Genomic DNA, 21,153 nt, shown 5'->3' on the forward strand with positions numbered 1-21,153 from the left:
GTGAATAATGACAGGATTTTCATTTTTGGATGAACTATCCCTTTAAGTTGACATTGCATTTTCTGTTGAAATACATTTGAGGGATTTCTGTTCTTGAATGATTTCTGCACCAATGGTCCGCTTTGTAACACATCAACAAAAAAAAATATTTATTTTTTTCAAATAATAAGACAACGACAAACAGAACACGGCTGTTTTTTTTAAATGAGCACAAATGATACAATAAAAACAAACAAATTACAACTCAGGTGGGGAAAATCTGATAAGTTTACTGTTAAACCCAAATATATTGCCAGTTTCTGCAGAGCGGCTCGTGCCTGGCATGCCCATAATTAATACAATAAACATTCAAGCCACAGGGCATTTAATAAACCAATTAAGCCGAGAAAGGATAACAACGAATCATAACAAACTGTGCCAACTTTAAAAGAAAGGATTGTATCAGCTAATACTAAAGTGAAATAAATCCATTAAGAGCTAAAAAGATGATGCAATAAAATACCATCGAAATGATGTATTAATCAGCGCCTATTCAGGTAAAAAAGTAACATTCACTAGTTCGCAAACAACTGGTTTAGATATTACACAAACCATTTTTTAATGTATACAAGCAAATTGTGAGGAAAAATTACTGTATTCATATTTGCAAATTCATTTTTTTAATTTTAATCGCTAATAAAGGTTTTAACTTTGTTTCTTAATGTCTGAAAGCTAGTCCTCCATATTTTCCTATAACTGTGACCTTTCACCCTTTATTAATAGTTATTGTCAGTAAACAATACTTTAACATAATACAGATCCTGAAGTGTATATACATATGCAATCTGAGACCCCAGAACACTTAAAGGTGTTTGGTCACAAGGGTGATATGGCTAAAGTGGAAAGGGAATCAGAAAAGATTGGGGAGGCAAAACATCATTAGTACCGTCTGGAGTGACGCACCAATTTTTATATAATAATATACTCCAAAATCTAATTATGAGCACTGACACAGTTGAAGTTCACCTAACAAAATGAATTGACTTTCAATTAGTATATACATTGCATTACAAAACTATGAGCTGATAGACTTGATACAATCTCAAAACTCTTAGAAGATTTGATAAATATGGCACAAAACTCAAACCAGCCAATCTAACAACTAAAAACCTGATTTTAAATTACCAATTGTTTGAGAAAAACAAAGCATACTGAAAGATCAGATTGATTTAAGTAGCATTTGCTTGCTTTTCTTTTATTTCTAGTTTTTAAAAAGCTACTTGAACACAAGTAGGAGTAAGAAATCTTGATTAAGCGCATTGCACAATGGGACCAGCATGCATAGCACTCCAGACGGCACCGACCTTTGAATAACTTTCTTCACCAATACAGACTTTCAGCATCTAAACTCTCCAGAGTTCAGTGTTACAGAGCTGTTTAGTAAAATAATACCTTCACTTGTATAATGGGAAATAGCAAAAGATTAAAAGACAAGGGGAAATGAATGGGAAAGAGAGAGGGTTGGAAAAGCATGTAATGTTTAATATTCATGGGAATGTAAAATGAATATAAGTCTCCCTTTAAAAAAGGCTGGTTAAATATTGTTGTACTGTATGCATGTGTGTCGTGTGCAATGACAAATGTGTCATATATTAGTAATAACACTTGAGATTTTTAATGAATGTCCATTGACTTAAATTACAAACAAAGGTGTGAGATGACATTATATGCATGTTCACAGTATATACAACTGAATGTTCATGCATAAGTGTGTGTGTGTTGTAGGGCATCATGGCTGTTTCCTGTGGGGGAATGGCAGGTCAGAGGTGAGAGGTCAGTGTCTGAAGGTCACAGTGGGATAGGATGAGGTCAGATTCGGGGAAGCTGCTTTTCAATGAATTCCTTGACAGCAAGCATCTCCTGTAAATTCAACCAGAGAGAATATTTTATTAGATTTAGAGCTAACGTAAACAAAACATCAAAGAAAATGTTTTGAAATGCAGGAGAAAGTGCATGATTTTATACCTCATCCAGTTATTTTTATAACTGACTTAAATCATTGTAATTCTGGCTTGTTTTAAATATAAAGTAATAGCTCACCAGGAAATGAAAATTTACAAATGAACAATTTTATATTAAAATGCAGTCATGTTGTCTTATATGAGGGCCTAAATGGGTAATCCAGATGACTCCAGTGGCTTCTGAAGTGAAGCGATATGTTTGTAACAGAACAAGATGACGAAAATATCTTGTTTATTATATTTGAGCTCCCATATAAGTAAGAAAATAACATGGTGGCATTTTTTTATTATTTGCTTGTGTTTAACTGAGATGGCATGAAGGTGAGGAAAATCATTAAAGATGTTTCATTTTCTGGTGAATTATTTCTTTAAAGTAGGAATTCATAAAAAACATATTACTGTTCAAAACTGCCTGCCTATACAAGTAGGCCCATACAGAATCTGCAAATTTTTGTCATGTATTTTGGGAAAATCTAAGGAATTCTGTGGATTTATGCGTCCAAAACAAAAAAGCAAAATATTTAATAACCACGAAAAGATGGTATGTGTAGAATTTTACCTGAGGACAAGAGCTATGCGTGAGACCTGGGTAGGTCCGGAAGGTTATTTTCCCTGGAGGGATAAAGGTTTTGAGCTTCTCTGCTGTCAAGGCCCCAAACTGCACCGGGATCATGGAATCACTCTCCCCGTGACACTGCAGAATAGGAGTTTCCTTGTTTCCACTTCCACTTGCACTCTAATGGATCGACAGAACTGATTTATTTTGCGTCATTCACTTCACAGTTCGTTACACAATTTCATACAGTGTCAACTGCCTTGTACCTGTGGAAAGGACTTGTGAAGTGGAAGCCAACAGCTAAGCCCAACAACCCCTGCTAGTTTCTGCTGACAGGTCAGAGCTGTATAGAGAGAGAGCGCTCCACCCTGACAATCAAACAACAACAGTCACACTCCCTTACACAATAAAACAGGCATCAAGGAAGTATCAAGGATACTTGGAACTGCGATGCATGTGCAATGTCAGCGATTTAAATTATTGTACAAACATAAAGTAGATCAGTTACCTGAGAGAAGCCACCAAGAATAATACGATTGGATGGTATCCCATTCTTTACCTCATGATCGATAATGGCCTTTACTGTTGGGAAGAGTATATGCTTGCATCGTAATCAAATTTAAACATATAAGAGTATTCTGTTACAAGAATAAGTTTCTCTTATAAACTTGATGTGTTTTCAGTGATTTTACAACTGCTGACACAGACAAAACCAATAGTTTCATTTTTGACTAAGTGTGACAGGATCTAGTGTCACAGATAATCTTTTTTAGTCAAAGCAAAGCTTATACTGAACCAGAACGGTTTAAATGTGAATATATTATTGTGAAACAAATTTTGCTCACTGTTCTCTGCTGCTCTCTTAATCCCTGCTTCATCTTCTGGTGCGTCTGGGCTTAAACCCATCAAATCAAACCTGAATAGAATAAAAATAACCACACATTTTACAGAATTACAAAGGCTCCAGGTTAGATATACAGATGAGCACAAAAGTATAGAAACATACTTCAGTTTTTTTAATCAGTAATTTCTTAGTATTTGGTTTGTGTCTCTTTAATATTTTACAGAATGCTCTCAGGCTGGCATAGACTCTCAATAAAAAGCGAAGAGCAATTCCATGCAATCTCAAGTTTATTATGAAGAAATGACATTTTTAACTACACTGATATCTTAAATGTCAATATTAACCTTCTATTATGTTTGGGGTCGAATTGACCCCAAAGCTACTTTGACATCTCTGGAAAAATATGCCAATTGTATTTTTAAAGGTCACGTTCTTTCTGATCCATTTTTAAACCCTAGTTAAGGGGATCGCAAACCGGCAGCGCCGCGCTAAAAAATCTAACACATTGTTTTCTATGAGTATACGCACACCGGCGTCGCCAGGTGGCGCCTGTCCGCGCCTGTCCGCGCCGCCCAGCTGTGACTCAGGAAGTTGCTCAAATCCCTGTCGCGCCACACAGCGCCACTCACATAGTTTAACATTAAATATTTGACATCATATTTGTCCCAAATCATTAACGATTAACATTGGCTGCTAACGTATATTTTGCATTTTGAAGTAGACGCTATCTGACGAAACTCGCGCTATTTAATGTGCACTTCCGGTTAACAATACCTCCGAGTTGTCCTAGACGCGAAGTGGCGCGACGCTGAGCTGCGCGGCTGGTGTACGATCCCCTTTAGTGTGTAATGTTACCTTAATAGCATAAATAATACCTGTAAAATGATAAAGTTCAAAGTTCACTGCCAGGCGATAGATTTTCTTTAACAGAATTCGCCTTTCAAAGCCTACAGCGAACGGCCGGTTTGAACTACAGCCCTCTACTTCCTGCTTTAATGACGTCAGTAGAACAGTTTTTTTACTAAACTCCGCCCACAGGAATACATCAGTCGCCAGCTAAGCTAACAGCAAGCTAAGCTGCTATCGAATCACAACACTAAAAAAACTACACAATCAGAACTAGATACGTATTTCTGAAGGAGGGACTTTATAGAACAAGAAAAAAATCATACAGTTTTAGGACAGTGAAAACCGCGATATACAGATAAGTAAATTGTGTGAAAAATACCGCTTTTTAACACATGAAACATGAACACATGTTATATTGTGCACAATCAAAGCTTTAAAAACACAAAGAACAGGACATTTAAACCTTTACACCTACTTTTTGACTTGAAGTTATACTTTTAGTGACTTTGGATAAAAGTGTCTGCCAAGTATATAAATGTAAAAAAAGATAAACTTTATTGTCCCAAAAGACACACAATATGGCTGCTGCTTAACAAAATAACCATTAACCGTGTTATCTGGGCTTTTAAAGCGTAACTAAACCCCTGGACAGAGCCTGACTCCACCCACTGGCAATATTTGAAAAATGCAAGAAAAGTGGGCAGATCCCAAGGAGATAGAGAGGACGAACTAAGTGTGTGGTGAGATCGTAACAAGGGCGTGGTGATCTTGAACCTGCTTACGTCACGAGTCATTTTTTGGACCCACCATCCAATAGGAAAATTAAACTGCAGTAGCCACCGTTCAACCTGAAGAGGGCAGCACTCAGACGTTTTTACACCATATATTGTAGTATTGAAACACTTTATATCCAAATGTCAAAAAACTTACTCAAATCAATGAACAGCACTAATAAAGCCCCATTCTAACAGATCATTAACTAAAAAAAGTTGGTTAAGGGTTTAGTTACGCTTTAAGACTAGTCTTAAAAGTTAGTCATGAATTTTTTTCTTTAAGACTGATCGTAACTGTTTCAAGTATGCTACACAGAAAGACAGATTGGTCTAATTTAAATCCAAATAATAAGACTGATTAGCCCTAACTAATTGCTTGTTAGTCAGACTCATTCTTAAGAAGCAGTCTTAACATCAAGGCTATTTTTATGCAACCGGCCATGAGCTGTGATTACATATCAAAAAATGCTCTCGATTACAGCATGGTAAAAGAGAAGCAACACTTTCTGGTTGACACCAAAGACTCTCAAACTTTGAAGAAAGTACAGACGCTGTTGGACCCTAATACAAACGTTTTCTACCCGAGTACTCCATGTAAGTTTATTATCAATGTGAATGCCCAGATATCTGTAAGAGTCCACCCGGGCTATATTCTGACCGTTAATGACCACTGGTGAGTGGTCTCCGGTGGATTTAGGGTCAAACATCGATGTACACACAATACACACAGTGTTCCTGTATAACTGATCTAATGGGAGTATTTTTACTATTAATATGTGAAAAACTGGTAAAAACTGGTATTTTTATTACTACTATTTTTAACGAAAAATACACTTAATTTATGTGCTTACAAAAGATACGTTTTCATAGAATTAATCTATTAAAAAACCATTTATGTATATAAAAATAAAAAGTATTTTTTTCCTACAATTTTATTTGAAATGTAAGTTATTTAGCATATATTAAACATTAAAATGTTGCTAAAATTTAAACATAACAGGAGGGCTAAATGGCTTAAATACCAGTGTGACGTCTCAGTTTAAGTTTTCAAAATGTTTAAACTTATTTACATAGTTAGGTAAGTGGAGCTTTAAGAGTTCAATAAATATAAATATATTATTCATAAATAACTCATAAAGAGAAATGTCACATTCATAATATTTTTTCTTTATGAATGCACACACAAAAATTTAAATAAATATTATTTGTTTTTTAAAGAGCCATCCATCTCTATTTGTTGGGTATTATTGTTTCTGGTTCATGCATTTTAATTCACAGAATTCCTACAAAGTATTTTTTCTCCCAAAAGTGTGTCCTTTTATGTCACATCCATAACAAATGTATATTTTCTATTATGAAAAATAAAACATGAGTATAGACAGATCTTTTTCTGATTTCTTGACTTTTAGAAAAATATAAACAAATATTGGCAATAAATACACTCTCTAAATGTCCCATCAATAACGCTGGAATTGCTCTGATCATTCCGACTTGAAAATCTTTCAAAAAGCATCTTGTGTACTTTAAAGGAAGTAAGAAAAGCTGATCCTTGGTTTACAAATTTTCTTTCAGTGTGGTCTTTAACTGCAGCCCACTGTATATTAAAAAAAGCATACAAGAACTAAAAAAATCTTTACCATGAGGGCATAGTCATCTTCATGTTGAGCGTCACTGGGATTCGCGGCCTATAGAGAAAGTACAACAGGGTGATTTGTGATTAACTGTGGCATCACAAAAATACAAATGAGGAGCTCAGATGCAAAAGCCTCTAAACACCACCGCCATCAAAAATTAGATACTGATATTAACAGAATGCTCTCGGCACATATTATACATTCATCAAATACTTTTGCTTGAAATCGGCTTAATTCCAACCTCAGGCAATTCAGAAATGGCAGATTCCATTAAGAGTCTGATAAAAAAATAATTTAAAAGAAAACACATCAGATGCACTTAGAGGGTTTTGCTTTTGATCTCATGGAATGCTAATGAAACAAACAAAAAAAGGTTCACATTGCCATGTTCAATAATTTACTGGCTGTTACTTACGCATGTGGGCAGATGTATTTGACATACGGCACCCGAATAGACGTCATGGCATCGGCCCAACCATGTCTGTTAAAACAACATAACAGGGTTATTTACATAACAGGTTATTGGCCATTAAAAGATCCTCCACCAGACCGGTAATAAACAGAGCTTACCCTGTGTCACCCAAGCCATGAAGGAAGATCACCTGCAATTTTAAAAGAAATTCACATGAGAGTAATATCTTTAAAAAAATAAAACCACAAGGGCCTTGATTTCTGGTGTGCAAAGGAAATAGGTCAGTCTGTGTTTGATGTATATTTACATGAAGACAGCATCTCTAAACTAACTCTTACTGCGTATCTACTCCTCCTTCGACCAAAGAGACTGTAAGATGTTTACAATACTGAGAAATGGCAGAAGTATTGATATTAGGAAGATTAAGTATAACCTTTGATTACTTTGAACCACAGGAATTTTTGGTTAATGATTTGACTGATCTCTTACCACAGCTGTCTCCTTCTCTGTCCCAGACAAAGTCACAGCTTCGGCTAGCAACGGTACAGACATGTTGTTGCCACACATACAATGTGAGGAGTGCTTTAAAACAAACACAAAACCAAAGAGTTCAAAAAAGATCAGTCAAACATGCGGATGAAATGCAGTGACTAAAAGCCCAATGAATAATGGGTATTAAAGATACGAACCAGTGATGGGGAACGAAAGTGTCAGCAGGCTGCAGAATGATTAACAAAAGTTGGTTTAATTACTATTGGTGTTGCATTTATTTATTATTTTAGCTAGCAAAGCAATTCAAGCCCATCTATATCTAAAAGTGCCCAAATACGCCTACCTACATGAGAAAACAAAGAAAATCAAAAATAATTGGGGGGTGGACAAGCAATGTTGCATGTGTTCATTATAGTCCATTAAGTTCTTTCTAGTGGTAGCTCTCTAGATCACAAGTTTGTACTTGCAAACATCTATTTAACACAAGTTCCAAGAAAACAATTTCCAATGCAGCTTAAGTGAAAGCCATGGGTCCCTGTTTCCTGGAACCACATGACAGTACTGGGAAATTAAATCTTGACATTTGCAGGAGGCAAAAAAATAACTCAATTTAATGCTTTCATTCCTCTGTGAGTGGCCATATCACAAGTTTTAGCCTTAAGTGTTTTTTTAAAGAATTTCATGTCTTCCTTCTAAGGGTGACTGTATTTTTCCTAGATTTTAGTATTGGCCACAAGATGTTATCCAATTCGTTTGTGAAATAATCTGTCACTGACCTCTCTAGAATATAATACAGAAAAGAACTTGACTCTATAAAATTAATCAATGTGCATGATGACTTTCTGTATGGACATTTGTTCACAGCACGACTCACTGATGTACAATAAAACAAAATGTATTAGTGCAGTAATCCTCCAGAGTACAGAAGCATCGCATATACATGAATACCACAATAATTTGATATTCAAAAAAGAAAGGAAATGGGTTGGCATGGGAATCAATAGAGAGTAGGGCGAAGCTAAGCTCACATTTTAATGCCTGGCGGAAAATAGACAAGGTTAAATGTATGAATAATGCCGCCGGGTCGTTTCATAAATACCGGACCTACATGATTGCAGTTAGGCAGTCTAATCCTGTTCCGCCTGCATTATTCTCACAATGAATCCACAGCCTCATACATAGAGCCATCTGAATCAATCTCCTAGCATAATCCCACTATTAAGGCGCTTAACAACAACGTATAACCTTCATAACGATCAATAACACCGAGGTCGTGGGGTAGACTAAATTCTAGGGTGCAAGTAATAAAAAAAGCACTTATAAACAGCGGCGCATTGCAACAAATTTATTGACTCACCGTTTGCTATCCAGATCACAACGGAACTTCCGCTCCGTCGCCGACTGCCGGGGAAGGGCGGAGACAAAGCGCCGTGACGTCACCTCATTCGCTCAGACGCGTGGGTTTAAAACATTTTAACAAATGTAAATAAATGTTTTTTATTTTTTATTTTAAGGTGCTGTAGTTAGTTTCTTATGTTGTAATCGTAATTTTATAAAAATTTAAAACAACTGAATAGTGTTAAAACTTTACATGCAATTTGACTTGAACTGTCATTGAGCCTTTCCAATACAAACAATGCAAATTGTCGACATATTTGTAAACATGAACTACAAGATGCAAAATATCCTCTTGATAGCGTTTCTTTGGCGATGCTCTGGAAAAACAGACCTATGTCGTTGTTTGCCTATTCAACTGTTAAAGCAACACTATGTAGTTTCCATGTAAAAATGACTTGCAGCTCCCCCATGTGGTTGAAAAGCGCAACAGTGCCTGGTATCAGACACTCTTCTGCAGGCAGGGGGAGGGGCGGGGCTGTGTTTCCTACCCTCCACCGCCACTTTCAGAGTGTGCTTGTAGCAGCTAGGAGGCTGCTCAGGTTGCAGCAACAGTACAATTTGTCCAGTTAAAAGTGGTTCTATCACTGAAATAATTTTAGAGACATTATTTAAAGGTAAAAAAAACTACATAGTGTTGCTTTAATAATTCACTGACATTGAGTTTATTCGACATAAGTATGAAAAAAAGTCCATAAGTGCGTATATGTTTATTGGCACATTAGCAGAAGTGCAGGTGAACAAACACTCGTTAATACACAAATTCCTGTTAATCACATCAAAGCATATTTAGCCAATAAAGCCCTCTTAGTTCACTCTTATCAAAACTCATGCACACTTTTATTGTTTCACAGAGAAAGCATGAGATTCCCTCTTCTTCATTTGTCATGATATGAACTGTGTCTGCGGGGTTATAGTCTCCACTTTGTGATCTGCTGGGTTGGCTGCTGCTTCATAGTTACAGATTGTAATTTCATGTCTGTGAGCCTAAAAGAGAAAAAAATCTAAACTTTAGATAAAGGTCATGGAACAAATAGTAGAACCATCAAATTATACATTTTGAAACGTAATAGACCTACTACTACAAGAGCAAAAACCAAACACCAACCTCTGAATACTCTCCACGTAGTCCAATATAAAACACACGAGTGGATTCAGCCCCAAAGTTATGAGATATGTGAATAGATAACTGCTGCACATTGGAGAATCTGGCAATTCTACACAAAATGTCAAGTACAGCAGAGATTTGTAAGAGTGTCCAACAGATATGAAGCCAAAAGTGATGAATTAATGTACCCGTTTGTCTTAAACCAAATTCCTTACTTGGTTGGATACTCCAGTTCAGCCAATGGATCCCTGTTAAGGCGAAATGCTTGATCTGGTTCTCTGCTTGTGTCATCAAATGACATCTGGGGTATGTTCTTGAATCTGTTAAGAAAGTTGAATTTTATACAATCTTATTTATGTGAATGTTTTTTCTTATTATTATTTTAAAAAGAACATACAGAGAAGAACTCACAGTCTTATTTCAGCTGGGTGTGACTCATCATCTTCTCCAGAAATAATGATTCCTTTCAGCTTCACATTACCTGTAAACCTGCAGATATACGCAATACATTTCTGTCCTTGGCAAACCATGACCAATCTCTCCCAAGCAGGTTTATTTAAAAATTAAAGTGATATAAACAAAAATGTTTGCTTTATCCTGTCTGCTATACAGACACAATAAACGTGCGCTGCTAAAGAGCATAGCTTACGGTATATTGAACAGAAGTTCCTCATCAGCATCACTTTCAACAAACTGCAAATAAAATGGCAGATACACATTAGAACATGAAGATTATTTCTGTTTTCGCTTTAATACCTTCATTGTCAACAGACATATTCGAATTTCGATTCGAATTTATATAAAAACAAAAGCTCCTGCATAACTGCCAAGTTACATTACTTGGTACCTTCGTCCTGTCAGTGCGTTGATCCCACGGCTTGAAAACAAGTTTACCGTCTCCGTCTCGGCTTTCATTCAAGCACTGAAGCTTCTCGATGTCAATCCGTTTGTACAGCTCATATTCCACTCCCCGCTCAGCTGGCTCGTGCTCGCATTCGCAACAACCGTGACTATGCCCACCGTGGCCGTGACCGTGTCCAGACATGCTTGATTTAACCAACGAGCTAAAACAGTCACGACTGTAGATATTTATCCTTAATGCAGTGTTATCTACGACAGTTCGAGTGCGTTGTATCACAAACTGCAATGTAAACGCTATGTACAGTGGCACAGGTTGTAGAAGTTGAAAAGTATACAACACTGAAATAGAAGTACAGCGTTTGGAGTCGCCTTCTTGTGACGTATCGGCATGTGATTGGTCGCTTCTCGTTGACTGTAAATAAAGTGAAATGAAGCCTGCGCCATCTGCGGTTAAATTAACTGCATAGTGAAAGTTGAAACATTTAATGGATGCATGTAACATACACGCCGTGTTCAAATTGCGTTAAATTCTTACGTATGCATGAACAAATGAGAAAAGGTAAGAGCAACACATGGATTTTATTAAAAATGTCCATAGAACACTTCATAAAATCTATTAAAATGACTTAATGATCTTTTTTTTAAAGGCAAGGTGCAGGGCTGCCAGGTCAAATATTTAAAATAAATATATGATGGTTGAAAGTGTAAGGTCCTTGAACTTTATACAACTCATTCTCTATCCACTTTATCATCATATACTCAAGTCACATGATGATGCAATTATTAAATAAACACATAACAATGATTCTGGGTTCTGGTGTTTGATGGTAATCTGTAGTGTACCACTAGTTTGCTCTGTTTTAAAATGGAGCAAACGACCACATGCTTAGACATAATAAAATGTGGATGGTTGCTGATGTTGATTTTTCACAATTGCTTCCAGTAAGCTGTACTGATCATATTAAAAGCATAAAAACATAAAAGGTGAGAGGCAATTGCACATTTCCTATGAAGCATTACAGCAAAAAAACATATTTCTTTCCCAGTTTTTTCTCACACAAAAAAAAATCACAGTCATTGTTTTCCCTTTACCGCCGGGAGAATCTGTTCCTGAATGCTTTGATAGTCTTAGCCATCATCGGGGCAATTTCTGGAAAAAAAAGTAGTACACATTTTTTAAATCAACACCCAGCTGCATATATGAGAAAATATTGGGCAATACTACCCTCATTTACGCAGAAACCACTACATGCAAGAGGCTTGAAGGAAAACCCCAGTTTTTCAATATTTTACTCTGTTCTTACCTCAACTTAGACGAGTTAATACATACCTATCTTTTATCAATGTGTACACTTAATCTTTGTACAGCGCATTGTGAATGTGTTAGCATTTAGCCTAGCCCCCTTCATTCCTTAAAATCCAAACGGATGAATTTAGAAGCCACCAAACACTTAGACTAGTAAGTATGGTGGGACAAATTAAAACACGGATTTTTAAGCAGTTAAAAATGAAAACTAAATTGTATGTCGGAAGCGCACTTAGTCTGCAGCACTTGCATATTTGTAGTCGAAATGTAATATTTATTTAAAATTTGGTGCCTATCTGACCGAGAAAAGGGGTGTTTGTAATCTCACGCCCTCAAAAAAAGATATTGGACTTCCTGCTTTCAATGATGCAAAATGATGATTTTACATCAATGAAAGAAGGAAGTGCAACACTGAAATCTGTATTTCTCCTGTCTCAGCGGCAACTGAGGAAATGATGCATGACCATTCAAAAACATGACTGGGGTTCTAACTATACAAAGCTTAATGCAAATGGGTGAAGTGTCCCTTTAAGTGCACGCATTGAAAAAATATAGATATTTATTAATTTGTCTAAGTTGAGGTAAGAAAATATTGAGAATATTGAAAAACAGTGGTGTTTTCCTTTAAGTATATGTAGAGAATCCAGCAGATAAAACAAAAAAGCAAAGTGCTGTAATAACAAATAATCCGAAATTATGCTCAACTCACTTTTGACCTGTGGTTTGTCTCTGGCACTGTGGCCACCAGAGCTGTTTGGAGCAGATGAGCGAGAAGGGGTTTCAGGAGGACTGCTAACAGAAGACTCGCCACCATCACTGGATTTGCTTTGGAAGCTGTAGTTTGTTGCGGGTCTGATCCTGCATATATAGAGTATTAAGAGTGTATTGTTGATAAAACGCAAGTAGTTATTAGTAAATATTTGTCATCAAAGTGGCAAATGCAGCATTCACTCACTTGGCAGAGGGGGCAGCTGCACTCATTCTGGTAGAATCGTTCTTAATGCCAAACTTCTCCTGTATACGACGGATATTACGAGGGGGCTTAGCAACAGAGTTGACAAATGCCATTTTAACCTGCCGTCCTGTTATGAATCATAAACAAATCAAATTGATTTATAATCCTGAGCATGTGGAACTTTTAACATGCCGCAATGTAACATGATAATGTGTTAATTAAAACGTCTACATGTTTACCCTTAGGTTTGTTTGCATGGGCAGAGCTGATGTTCATTGTGAGCTTGCGCAGACGCTCCTCACGTTCCTCGTGGAGCCGGAGATACAACTCCCTCCATGATTCATACTCCTGAGCAACTTCATGTTTAAAATCCCGTTTGCAGTGTTTCATCCACAGGTCATCTGAATCTTCTGTGAAATACTGAGGATATGTACAGTATGTGTAATGAAAGATTTGTCCAATTTAGCATAATTAACATTAAAGGTGCGGTGTGTACATTTAAGGAGGATCTATTGACAGAAATGCAATATGATATTCGTAACTATATTATCTGTTGTGTATAACAGTTCATTATGTGAGGTCTTTATGTTTTTATTACCTTAGATTGAGCCATTTCTATTTACATACATGGAAGTTGCACTTTTGCACCACCATGTTTCTACAGTAGCCCTGGCCTAGACCAACAAACTGCTCTACAGAGCATGTTTCATCACTATGTTGTCTCAGACGATGACATGTGGCGGCTACCGTAGCTTCTCTATGCGTTTCGAAAGCAGGGGTGAGCGAGCGGTTCGTCTGAGCTGCTGTCTGCAATTTGCAACCTCACCGCTAGATGCCGCTAATGTCTACACACAGCAGCTTTACATTCAAAAGAGGAAACCTCATATGTAGCTTTCACGTAACTTGAGACATACTGACCTTATCTCATGGCTCAGAAATTTTAGCTATATTTATATGGGTAGCTGACAAAATTGTATGGGCATTTTTTTAACAAACATTAATCAAACATTTGAATTAACACAATGGATTAAAAATGTAATATATTAATATATAAATATAAAAAAAAATTTGGGCTTTTTTTAAAACAGACCCCGAATACAATATATTATAATACCTACAATATATTATAATATGTATTATAATTCACTAGAGTAATAGCCAATGTCAGTGTGTTGTGTTGCAGACGTGCATGTATTAACACATACCGGATTACATTGCTCAATCCGATAAAGCTGCTCAGGAGTGCATCTCTTCAGAACCGGTTCCAGGATCTCAAATGGCACTCCACCCACTTCATCGATTGCTAGAACATGATGATAAACATTAATTAAAAAAAATTCCATAACATGATTCATTAAAAATAGTTATCATAAATCCAGTTATACCGGATTTGATTAGCACCATGTATATAAGAGCATTACTGTTAACAGTAAGATGAAAATATATCAAACATGAATATACAAGTTTTTCAGATGGCAGAAAACTTACAATCAATGTTGTTCTGTAGGACTCTAATGCACTGGTCAAACAAAGACATCATTTTCGGTAAGTAAGCAGTCTTGGAGCCAGAGTACACCATCATTTTAGAGTTAAGCCTTCGGCCGGCACAGCCATCATCTTCCACATCGTATGACACTGGGACTGGAGGAGAAGAGTATAATTATCATCCGGTTGTCTGGTTTTTACTCATACAGATGTAATTTATATTTATGCACTTTGTAGATGCTTTTATCAAAACTGATTCTGTATAACTGATTTTTGTGTTGCTATTTGTTCCAAATTCTACATAATAAAAAAGTTATGCATACTAAATAACAGTGGCAAATACCTTTGCGTCTCTGGGGGGACAGTGGAGTTAAATCAATGGAGGGAAGGGGTCTGTAGTTTGGCTGGATGGCTGGCAAAGGGATATCAGGTAAAGTGGGGACCACATCAACAACCTACAGAAAAGAGGAATTAGAAAACCTCTACATAGTCTCAGATGGCGTACTCACAGAGATCTGACGTCAGTGAATTTACAAAAGTTTTTCGCAATAAAAGATGTTTAACTGCAGCTACTATTACTTCTCACCTTCCTGCGTTTCTCTGGAATAGTGGGCATGGTCAGTGAGGAAGTGGATGGCTCTGAACGTTTACTGCTGGTCCCGTTGGCCCTGTCAGACTTTGAGGATACAGAAGGGGCAGAGGCTGGAGGCTGAACGGGTCGCGAGGGCTGCTTTTTCTTTTTTTTGGTTGGGGTCGGTGCATCGTATGTAAGGAAGGATTCGAAAGACATAGTAGGAGCCTCAAATGGTTCCTCATCCATTTGCTCTGGAACATCCCTTGTCTCCCTTGATTTTCCTTTGAGAAAACAGTGAAGAACATATATTTAAAAGATCTCAACCTTGAAATATAAAATAACTACATTTAAAAAACAGGGAACAAGGCAGTAATATCGCTGATGGGAATGTTTTAATAATAAGGCAGCTGGGATATGACAAACCCCAGATGAAACCAAGCCCAGGTACTTTTTTGGCATTCAGGTATGTTAAACTTCATCCACATTCATTATAAACTTTGTAGCTAAATAACTTCAAAAAGTTTCCGCAGAGTTTTCTTTGGAAATCTGCATGCACAAAATCTGCTTACAACTTGCATGTCATGTCAACCCCAACAATATCAAAATGTCAGCAAGAAATGCAGCTGACAGTTGACTTAGCACAAAGTAAGCAAGGAGCTACGACCCATTATTTCTATTTTTAATCTTTCTTCAAATATCAAATAATTTTACTGCTTACTGTAGGGAGAGCGCTATGTCATAGCATGTTTCATAGCAAAAATCCTTCTTACCATCACTTCCTCCTTTCTTTTCTCTCCGGCCCTCATGTGAAGTTAAATGTCTATCGTGTTTAGATTTGTGACTCGTTCCACCCTGTTGCTCTTTGTCGGCTTTGTGCGTTTTCCTATGACTGCTGTCACCACCCTCAGCCTGTGTGCGATGCTTCCGTTTCTCCTGATCCCGAATGTCTTGAGAACGGTGCTCCCTTACTGACTCTTTGTGTGGTTTATTGTGCCTGACTTCAAGTCGTGGGGGACTGGGTTCTGGCTCTTCCTCTTGAGGGCTTTCATAGTCAGCCGACTCCCCCGTGTGTCTGTACGGTGAGCTGTAGTGTTGCGGGGGTGATGGGGAGTAGTCATGTTGGTATTCCATCTCCTGGTCCTCCTCCATATGTGGAGGTTCCTCTGGAGACCGCTCCCGGACTCGTTTGTGCCCTCCAGGCTCATTAATGCGTGAGTGAGAACGCCCCTCCTTTACACTCGGCCTTTTGTGAAACATAAAAAAAAACATACCTTATTGGTTCAATTCATAGGGAACATGTATTGTTTATTAGTCACTTAATAAAAGCATCTACCAAGTGCTTAAACAAATGTAGTAAGCGGCCTATGTAAGCACTAGAAAAAGCATACAAACACAACTAAGCCCATAAATGCTGTCTGCAATGGAAACACTATATTTTAAGATGCTTTTATCAAAAGAGACCTACAGTGCATTACAAGGTACATTTTATCACTGTGTTTGTTCCCTGGAAATCAAAATCATGACCTTTGCGCTGCTTAAGCACACAGATTTGCACTTTTAAGCTACAGGAACACCACCATAACTAACCTGTCTGCAGACTTCTCTGGAACCAACTTCTTCCATTTGGCCACAAGGTTTTTAGCTGCCTCGCCAGCAACATCATGTTTGCGAAAAGAATTCACAGTCTTACCAACACCGGTTTCCTGTGTGAATCAGAGAGATGGTGAACCCCAAAATAGATGTCACACCAAACCAAAAATTATTACCTAAGCAGCAACAATCTTACCACCAGGATGTCCACTGTTATGGGCAGCTCTGCAAGCCTTTTGAGAGTTTTCAGCAGCTAGACAGAACAAGAAAAAGTTGACATAAATCTACATACGTATGCATCTTGCAATGAAGAAATTGAAAGTTATACTGTCTGACACATAAATGAAAATCACATCTAAAAAACTGTGAAGTAACACTGGCAGTCATAATATCAGATGGTAGTGATATACACCTGTGTACTGTATAGTTAGTTACATTTGTAAGGAATAATTAAAGACGTTGGATTATTCGAAAATAATGCACACCTAAGATGGTAACGCATCACATTACGAAGTGATGATACAGCAGGTGTGCACTATTTTCAAATAATTCAACAGACCGGAGTCAATTATTGTGCTTATACCACAGTTACCACAGACATTGCCCTTGTGGTTATTTTTAGACATTTGACAGGTCACGTGTGCCTTTATGAAAAATAATGCATACCCGTGAAACATTTCTCAACCAATCAGAGTCAATCCAATCAAAATAAAGATTTCAACACTCCGGGGATATTTTTCACAGTATGTAATTTTTTCATTACACTCAAAAAACTTTAAATAATATGTTACTACCAGTGACACATCCAAAAACCAATGGTATTACAATAACAACACTTTATGTCCGAAACTTACGTTAGACAGTATCCAAAAGCTAGATATTTGCCAAAATCAAATATTTAAGGGCCTTTAAAGTGTCGTCGTGGCCTAGAGAGAAACAGAGGGGGTTGCTTCGACCCAAGAGTTTGGCTGCAAATCAAAATGATAGTCTGCTGCCTATATAGACAGCATTTTGAGGCATCGGATCAAACATTAAAATCCGACTAAGCCCAATAATGCGGTCTACGTTGAAAAATCACTTTAAGACACAACCTCATACATCGAGATATCGTGTGTATTTAATCTTACTCCGCGTGTAAATAAATCGTTGGTGTCTTAACAACTACCAGTCTGCATTAACCACGGCCTGTCTTCATCTGTCAAGAGGCATCATATTAAATCGGCTGTCATTGGTTATTAAATATGGTTGTCATTTCTGATAACCGAGCACCAGATTCGAGGAAACGGACTCGATGTAGTTTATACCAGATCGAGGATTTGTTTAAGGAAACGGGTCCAAGGCAAAGCTAACTCGGACTTTTTCATCTAAACAACCCCCAATTTGACGGTACGATGCTACGTAGGCTTGCTTTCTACGTGACAATGTACGGTCCTTAGGACAGAAGTGCTTATAACGTCGTAAAAGGTGTGGACTTGTCGATGCACAGTTATCGCTTACATAAACGATTTCTTCGTCTCTCCTTGAATGTGTTCTTACCTTGCGAGGCTCTGTGTTTTCTGCGAGCCGTAACTGCAACTTCTCGACTGCTTCCAGTACTTCCTCCGCCATGTTTACAGCTGGTACATGTTGCCCGGAAGCCACTTTACTGCTGTTGATGCAGACCGTTTCCAACTTCCGTCAGTCCAAATGGAGATTCCGGAAGAACGTCATTAAGCTGTCATAAGTCGTGCAGATCTCATCGTGAGGTCAGTAGCATCAGATTTTTTAATTCATCAGTGTACAGATACAGCCTACGCTAAAGGTTGCTAAAGGCTTTGTGTGGTGGGCTGTATGTTGTAAAATAAATATAGCTTTAAGTATCATGACACAGAGTGTTTTTTGTAAAATTATTTCATTTGGTAAATTTAAATACAATGACTTACCAAAACACATTTGGCAGGATACAAGCTATTGCATTTGAATAGAGGGAAATGTGTTCTGCTCAATATCTATTGTGGTTATGGCCCTGATACTGGTATGGCTGTAAGACTAGCTATCACTCCCTCTATGTCCTATCAGTTAAGAGGTGGGAGGGCAAGCTGGATTTGGACTGTGGGGTTTGAGGAGGGGTGAATGCCTCTATATGGAAACGGAGATGTAGGTGGGATTGGGTTTATGGTACAGAGCTTTGGTTGGTCCTTGCTTTCCATTAACTCATGTTGCCAACAAACTCTGACTGACAGACAGACAAACAGAAGACAAGGAAACAGTGTGTACTCGAGAATTGAGAGAAAGCGAATGAGAGAACAAGGAAAGACAACGAAGGAGAGGAAGAGAGATCTTAAATAGAGGTAAACATTGTCTGTGCTTTATCTTTTGAGAAATGTAGTGGGTAGAGGACAATACATCTAGACTACACTTTGTGGCAGATGACCCTGACAGCTGATCCAACACTTATCTTATCTTAAGAGGAAATGTAGTGAAAATATGTGTGGAACTATAACTTCCGCCACATTCATTACATATACGTCATGTTATAATACTTTTATTTGTGATCTCAAAGAGCTTTGAAACGCTTAACATTTATTTAATGCAATTCATTTTTAGCTTAGGATACTGTAGCAGCTCAATTATGCCAGTTAGCTTTGTCTTAATGTTTTTTCAAATGCAAATGTGTGTTTGTTTTTTTAAACTGACATCAACAGATGCAATCTTAACAGATGAGATTCCTGTAAAGTGCTATAAGGCTAGACAGTGAATGTTTTGACAGCAACAGAAAATTGTTTGTAGGATACTTTTAATGCATTACTTCATGTCCTGATAATATGAAGGGCATGAAGACATTTAGGCTCTATAAACGCTGACAGGGCACATTGGAAAGCATGCCTGAAATCTGACAATCCAAACACAGTCTTTCATAATGTATTTTCAAAGGCATCCCACTGTAGTAAGGCGGTCTAAATTTACAGACCCCAATCACACTCAAATACAGAGAATGACATGAGGGTCGTTTCTCAATATCTATAAATAACCAGCAGAGCTAGAAGGAATGTTAGATGTTGGAGGAATGACGAAACAGTCAGACTTTCCACAACACAGCAGCGTTTTATGAGACAGACAGCCAAGCCTTAAATTTGTGACAGCTGTTTTTTTCTGTCTACTCAGGTCAGTTCTCTCATTATTGTGCCTTTATACTTGCTTTACATCTTTATCCCCAGCCCTGTTTACATCATCGTGACCTCAACAGATCAAGAAACAAACACTATTTTTCAAAGAGACAGATTCACCAGTAGTCTTTCATTAAGCTATATGAGTCAGAACTTAGAGATCCAAATAAAACAGCCTGCATATTCCTGAAATCATTTAAATGTATTTTTTGAAAATGTCAAGAGTTTTGATTCATATTAGTTAATAACAAAAACTCTTTGTGGAGTCTTTGTATTTTGTCACATTATTGAGTTAATGACTGAGCAGAATTACTAAAAATGAATTTAAATAAGTGTAAAAAGCGATGAAAAATCATAATATATTTTTTGTATATATTTAAGTTTTGATAACTTATCAGCAAACTGTGTCATTATTGTTGAAAATATGCTGATTAATATGCTGATATATGATATTTCAAAATCTATGAAGCATAAGCATTTGTGATTTGTGAATAAATAAACTTAAATTGAAACATACATTTTAACCTTAAAGAACAAAAATGCTGTGCGTGTAAATGTGGTCATTTTCATCAAGTAGTGTAAAGTTTAAGTTGCTGTGATTCGGTTCAACCATAAATGCTAATAAATTTAGCCATTGATAATTTCCCCCCATGCATCTTCCTCTGTTTATAACCGTTGCTGTAAATAGCTGAAATGTACTTTGGTAATGTGTACGCATGTGATAGCCCAAGCAGGGCCAGCAGCTGCTCTGGTGTCATTTAAGGGGGGATGACACACCGGCGGTCGTGTATGTGCTTTATGACTTTACTGAATTTATATAACCACCTGTTGAAAACTCACCAAGTGACAGTGTCACAAAAACCTATAACCAGCACATCCCCTGAAAATATAATTGGTTAATATTCTTCTTTCCAAAATAAGAATGCATGGTTCATGATACTGCTCTCGTTGCCTGCGCATCAGGATTTAAAGTTTGAAGATATTAAAAAGTTGATCAAAACAGCACAGACAAACACAATTATTGCATTTTGTCATTTTTGTATGCAGGTCACCTGTTAGCAGTCTATTTGTGGGAATAAAAAGTATTTTTTTGAAGCAATAATTTGCAGGTTACTAGAGTCTCTTATTTAAAATTGTGTATAAAGCATTGTTGTTTTTCCATTTATTTTCAAA

The 21,153-nt window shown here is 37.2% G+C and overlaps 4 protein-coding genes across 5 annotated transcripts in view; 1 reads left to right on the top strand and 3 right to left on the bottom strand.

The window, feature by feature from the left end:
- Nucleotides 1-118: 118 nt before the first annotated feature.
- On the bottom strand, nt 119-9,499 carry lypla2 (lysophospholipase 2). Its single transcript, XM_065290936.1, has 11 exons — nt 8,918-9,499; nt 7,758-7,786; nt 7,558-7,650; nt 7,227-7,258; nt 7,072-7,137; nt 6,660-6,707; nt 3,402-3,472; nt 3,065-3,138; nt 2,823-2,924; nt 2,560-2,736; nt 119-1,899 (listed from the first exon to the last, which is right to left on the bottom strand). Exons 3-11 carry the CDS (start codon nt 7,633-7,635, stop codon nt 1,849-1,851), a joined length of 699 nt encoding a protein of 232 aa, XP_065147008.1. The 5' UTR covers nt 7,636-7,650; nt 7,758-7,786; nt 8,918-9,499; the 3' UTR covers nt 119-1,848.
- A 151-nt stretch (nt 9,500-9,650) lies between these two features.
- pithd1 (PITH (C-terminal proteasome-interacting domain of thioredoxin-like) domain containing 1) lies at nt 9,651-11,426 on the bottom strand. 2 transcript variants are annotated; one of them, XM_065290913.1, is made up of 6 exons: nt 10,911-11,426; nt 10,713-10,756; nt 10,475-10,552; nt 10,279-10,383; nt 10,064-10,172; nt 9,651-9,942 (listed from the first exon to the last, which is right to left on the bottom strand). In XM_065290913.1, the coding sequence occupies exons 1-6, from the start codon at nt 11,424-11,426 to the stop codon at nt 9,841-9,843; spliced, it is 954 nt and encodes a 317-aa protein (XP_065146985.1). In that variant the 3' UTR covers nt 9,651-9,840. The 2 variants fall into 2 exon arrangements, with proteins under 2 accessions (XP_065146985.1, XP_065146994.1); XM_065290922.1 differs by having other exon boundaries at nt 10,904-11,335.
- A 58-nt stretch (nt 11,427-11,484) lies between these two features.
- On the bottom strand, nt 11,485-18,830 carry eloa (elongin A). Its single transcript, XM_065290901.2, has 13 exons — nt 18,757-18,830; nt 18,371-18,548; nt 17,031-17,087; nt 16,832-16,947; nt 16,015-16,487; nt 15,257-15,525; nt 15,014-15,125; nt 14,674-14,826; nt 14,391-14,488; nt 13,425-13,605; nt 13,186-13,312; nt 12,940-13,088; nt 11,485-12,074 (listed from the first exon to the last, which is right to left on the bottom strand). Exons 2-13 carry the CDS (start codon nt 18,440-18,442, stop codon nt 12,013-12,015), a joined length of 1,869 nt encoding a protein of 622 aa, XP_065146973.1. The 5' UTR covers nt 18,443-18,548; nt 18,757-18,830; the 3' UTR covers nt 11,485-12,012.
- Nucleotides 18,831-19,007: 177 nt separating this feature from the next.
- Nucleotides 19,008-21,153, top strand: part of klhl43 (kelch-like family member 43) — an 8,719-nt gene continuing 6,573 nt past the window's right edge. The window contains exon 1 of the mRNA XM_065290943.1: nt 19,008-19,164. The gene's annotated coding sequence lies outside the window, so the exon portion shown is untranslated. The remainder of the gene's footprint in view (nt 19,165-21,153) is intronic.

This window comes from Paramisgurnus dabryanus, chromosome 19, assembly GCF_030506205.2.
Source record: "Paramisgurnus dabryanus chromosome 19, PD_genome_1.1, whole genome shotgun sequence".
Lineage (NCBI taxonomy): Eukaryota > Metazoa > Chordata > Actinopteri > Cypriniformes > Cobitidae > Paramisgurnus > Paramisgurnus dabryanus.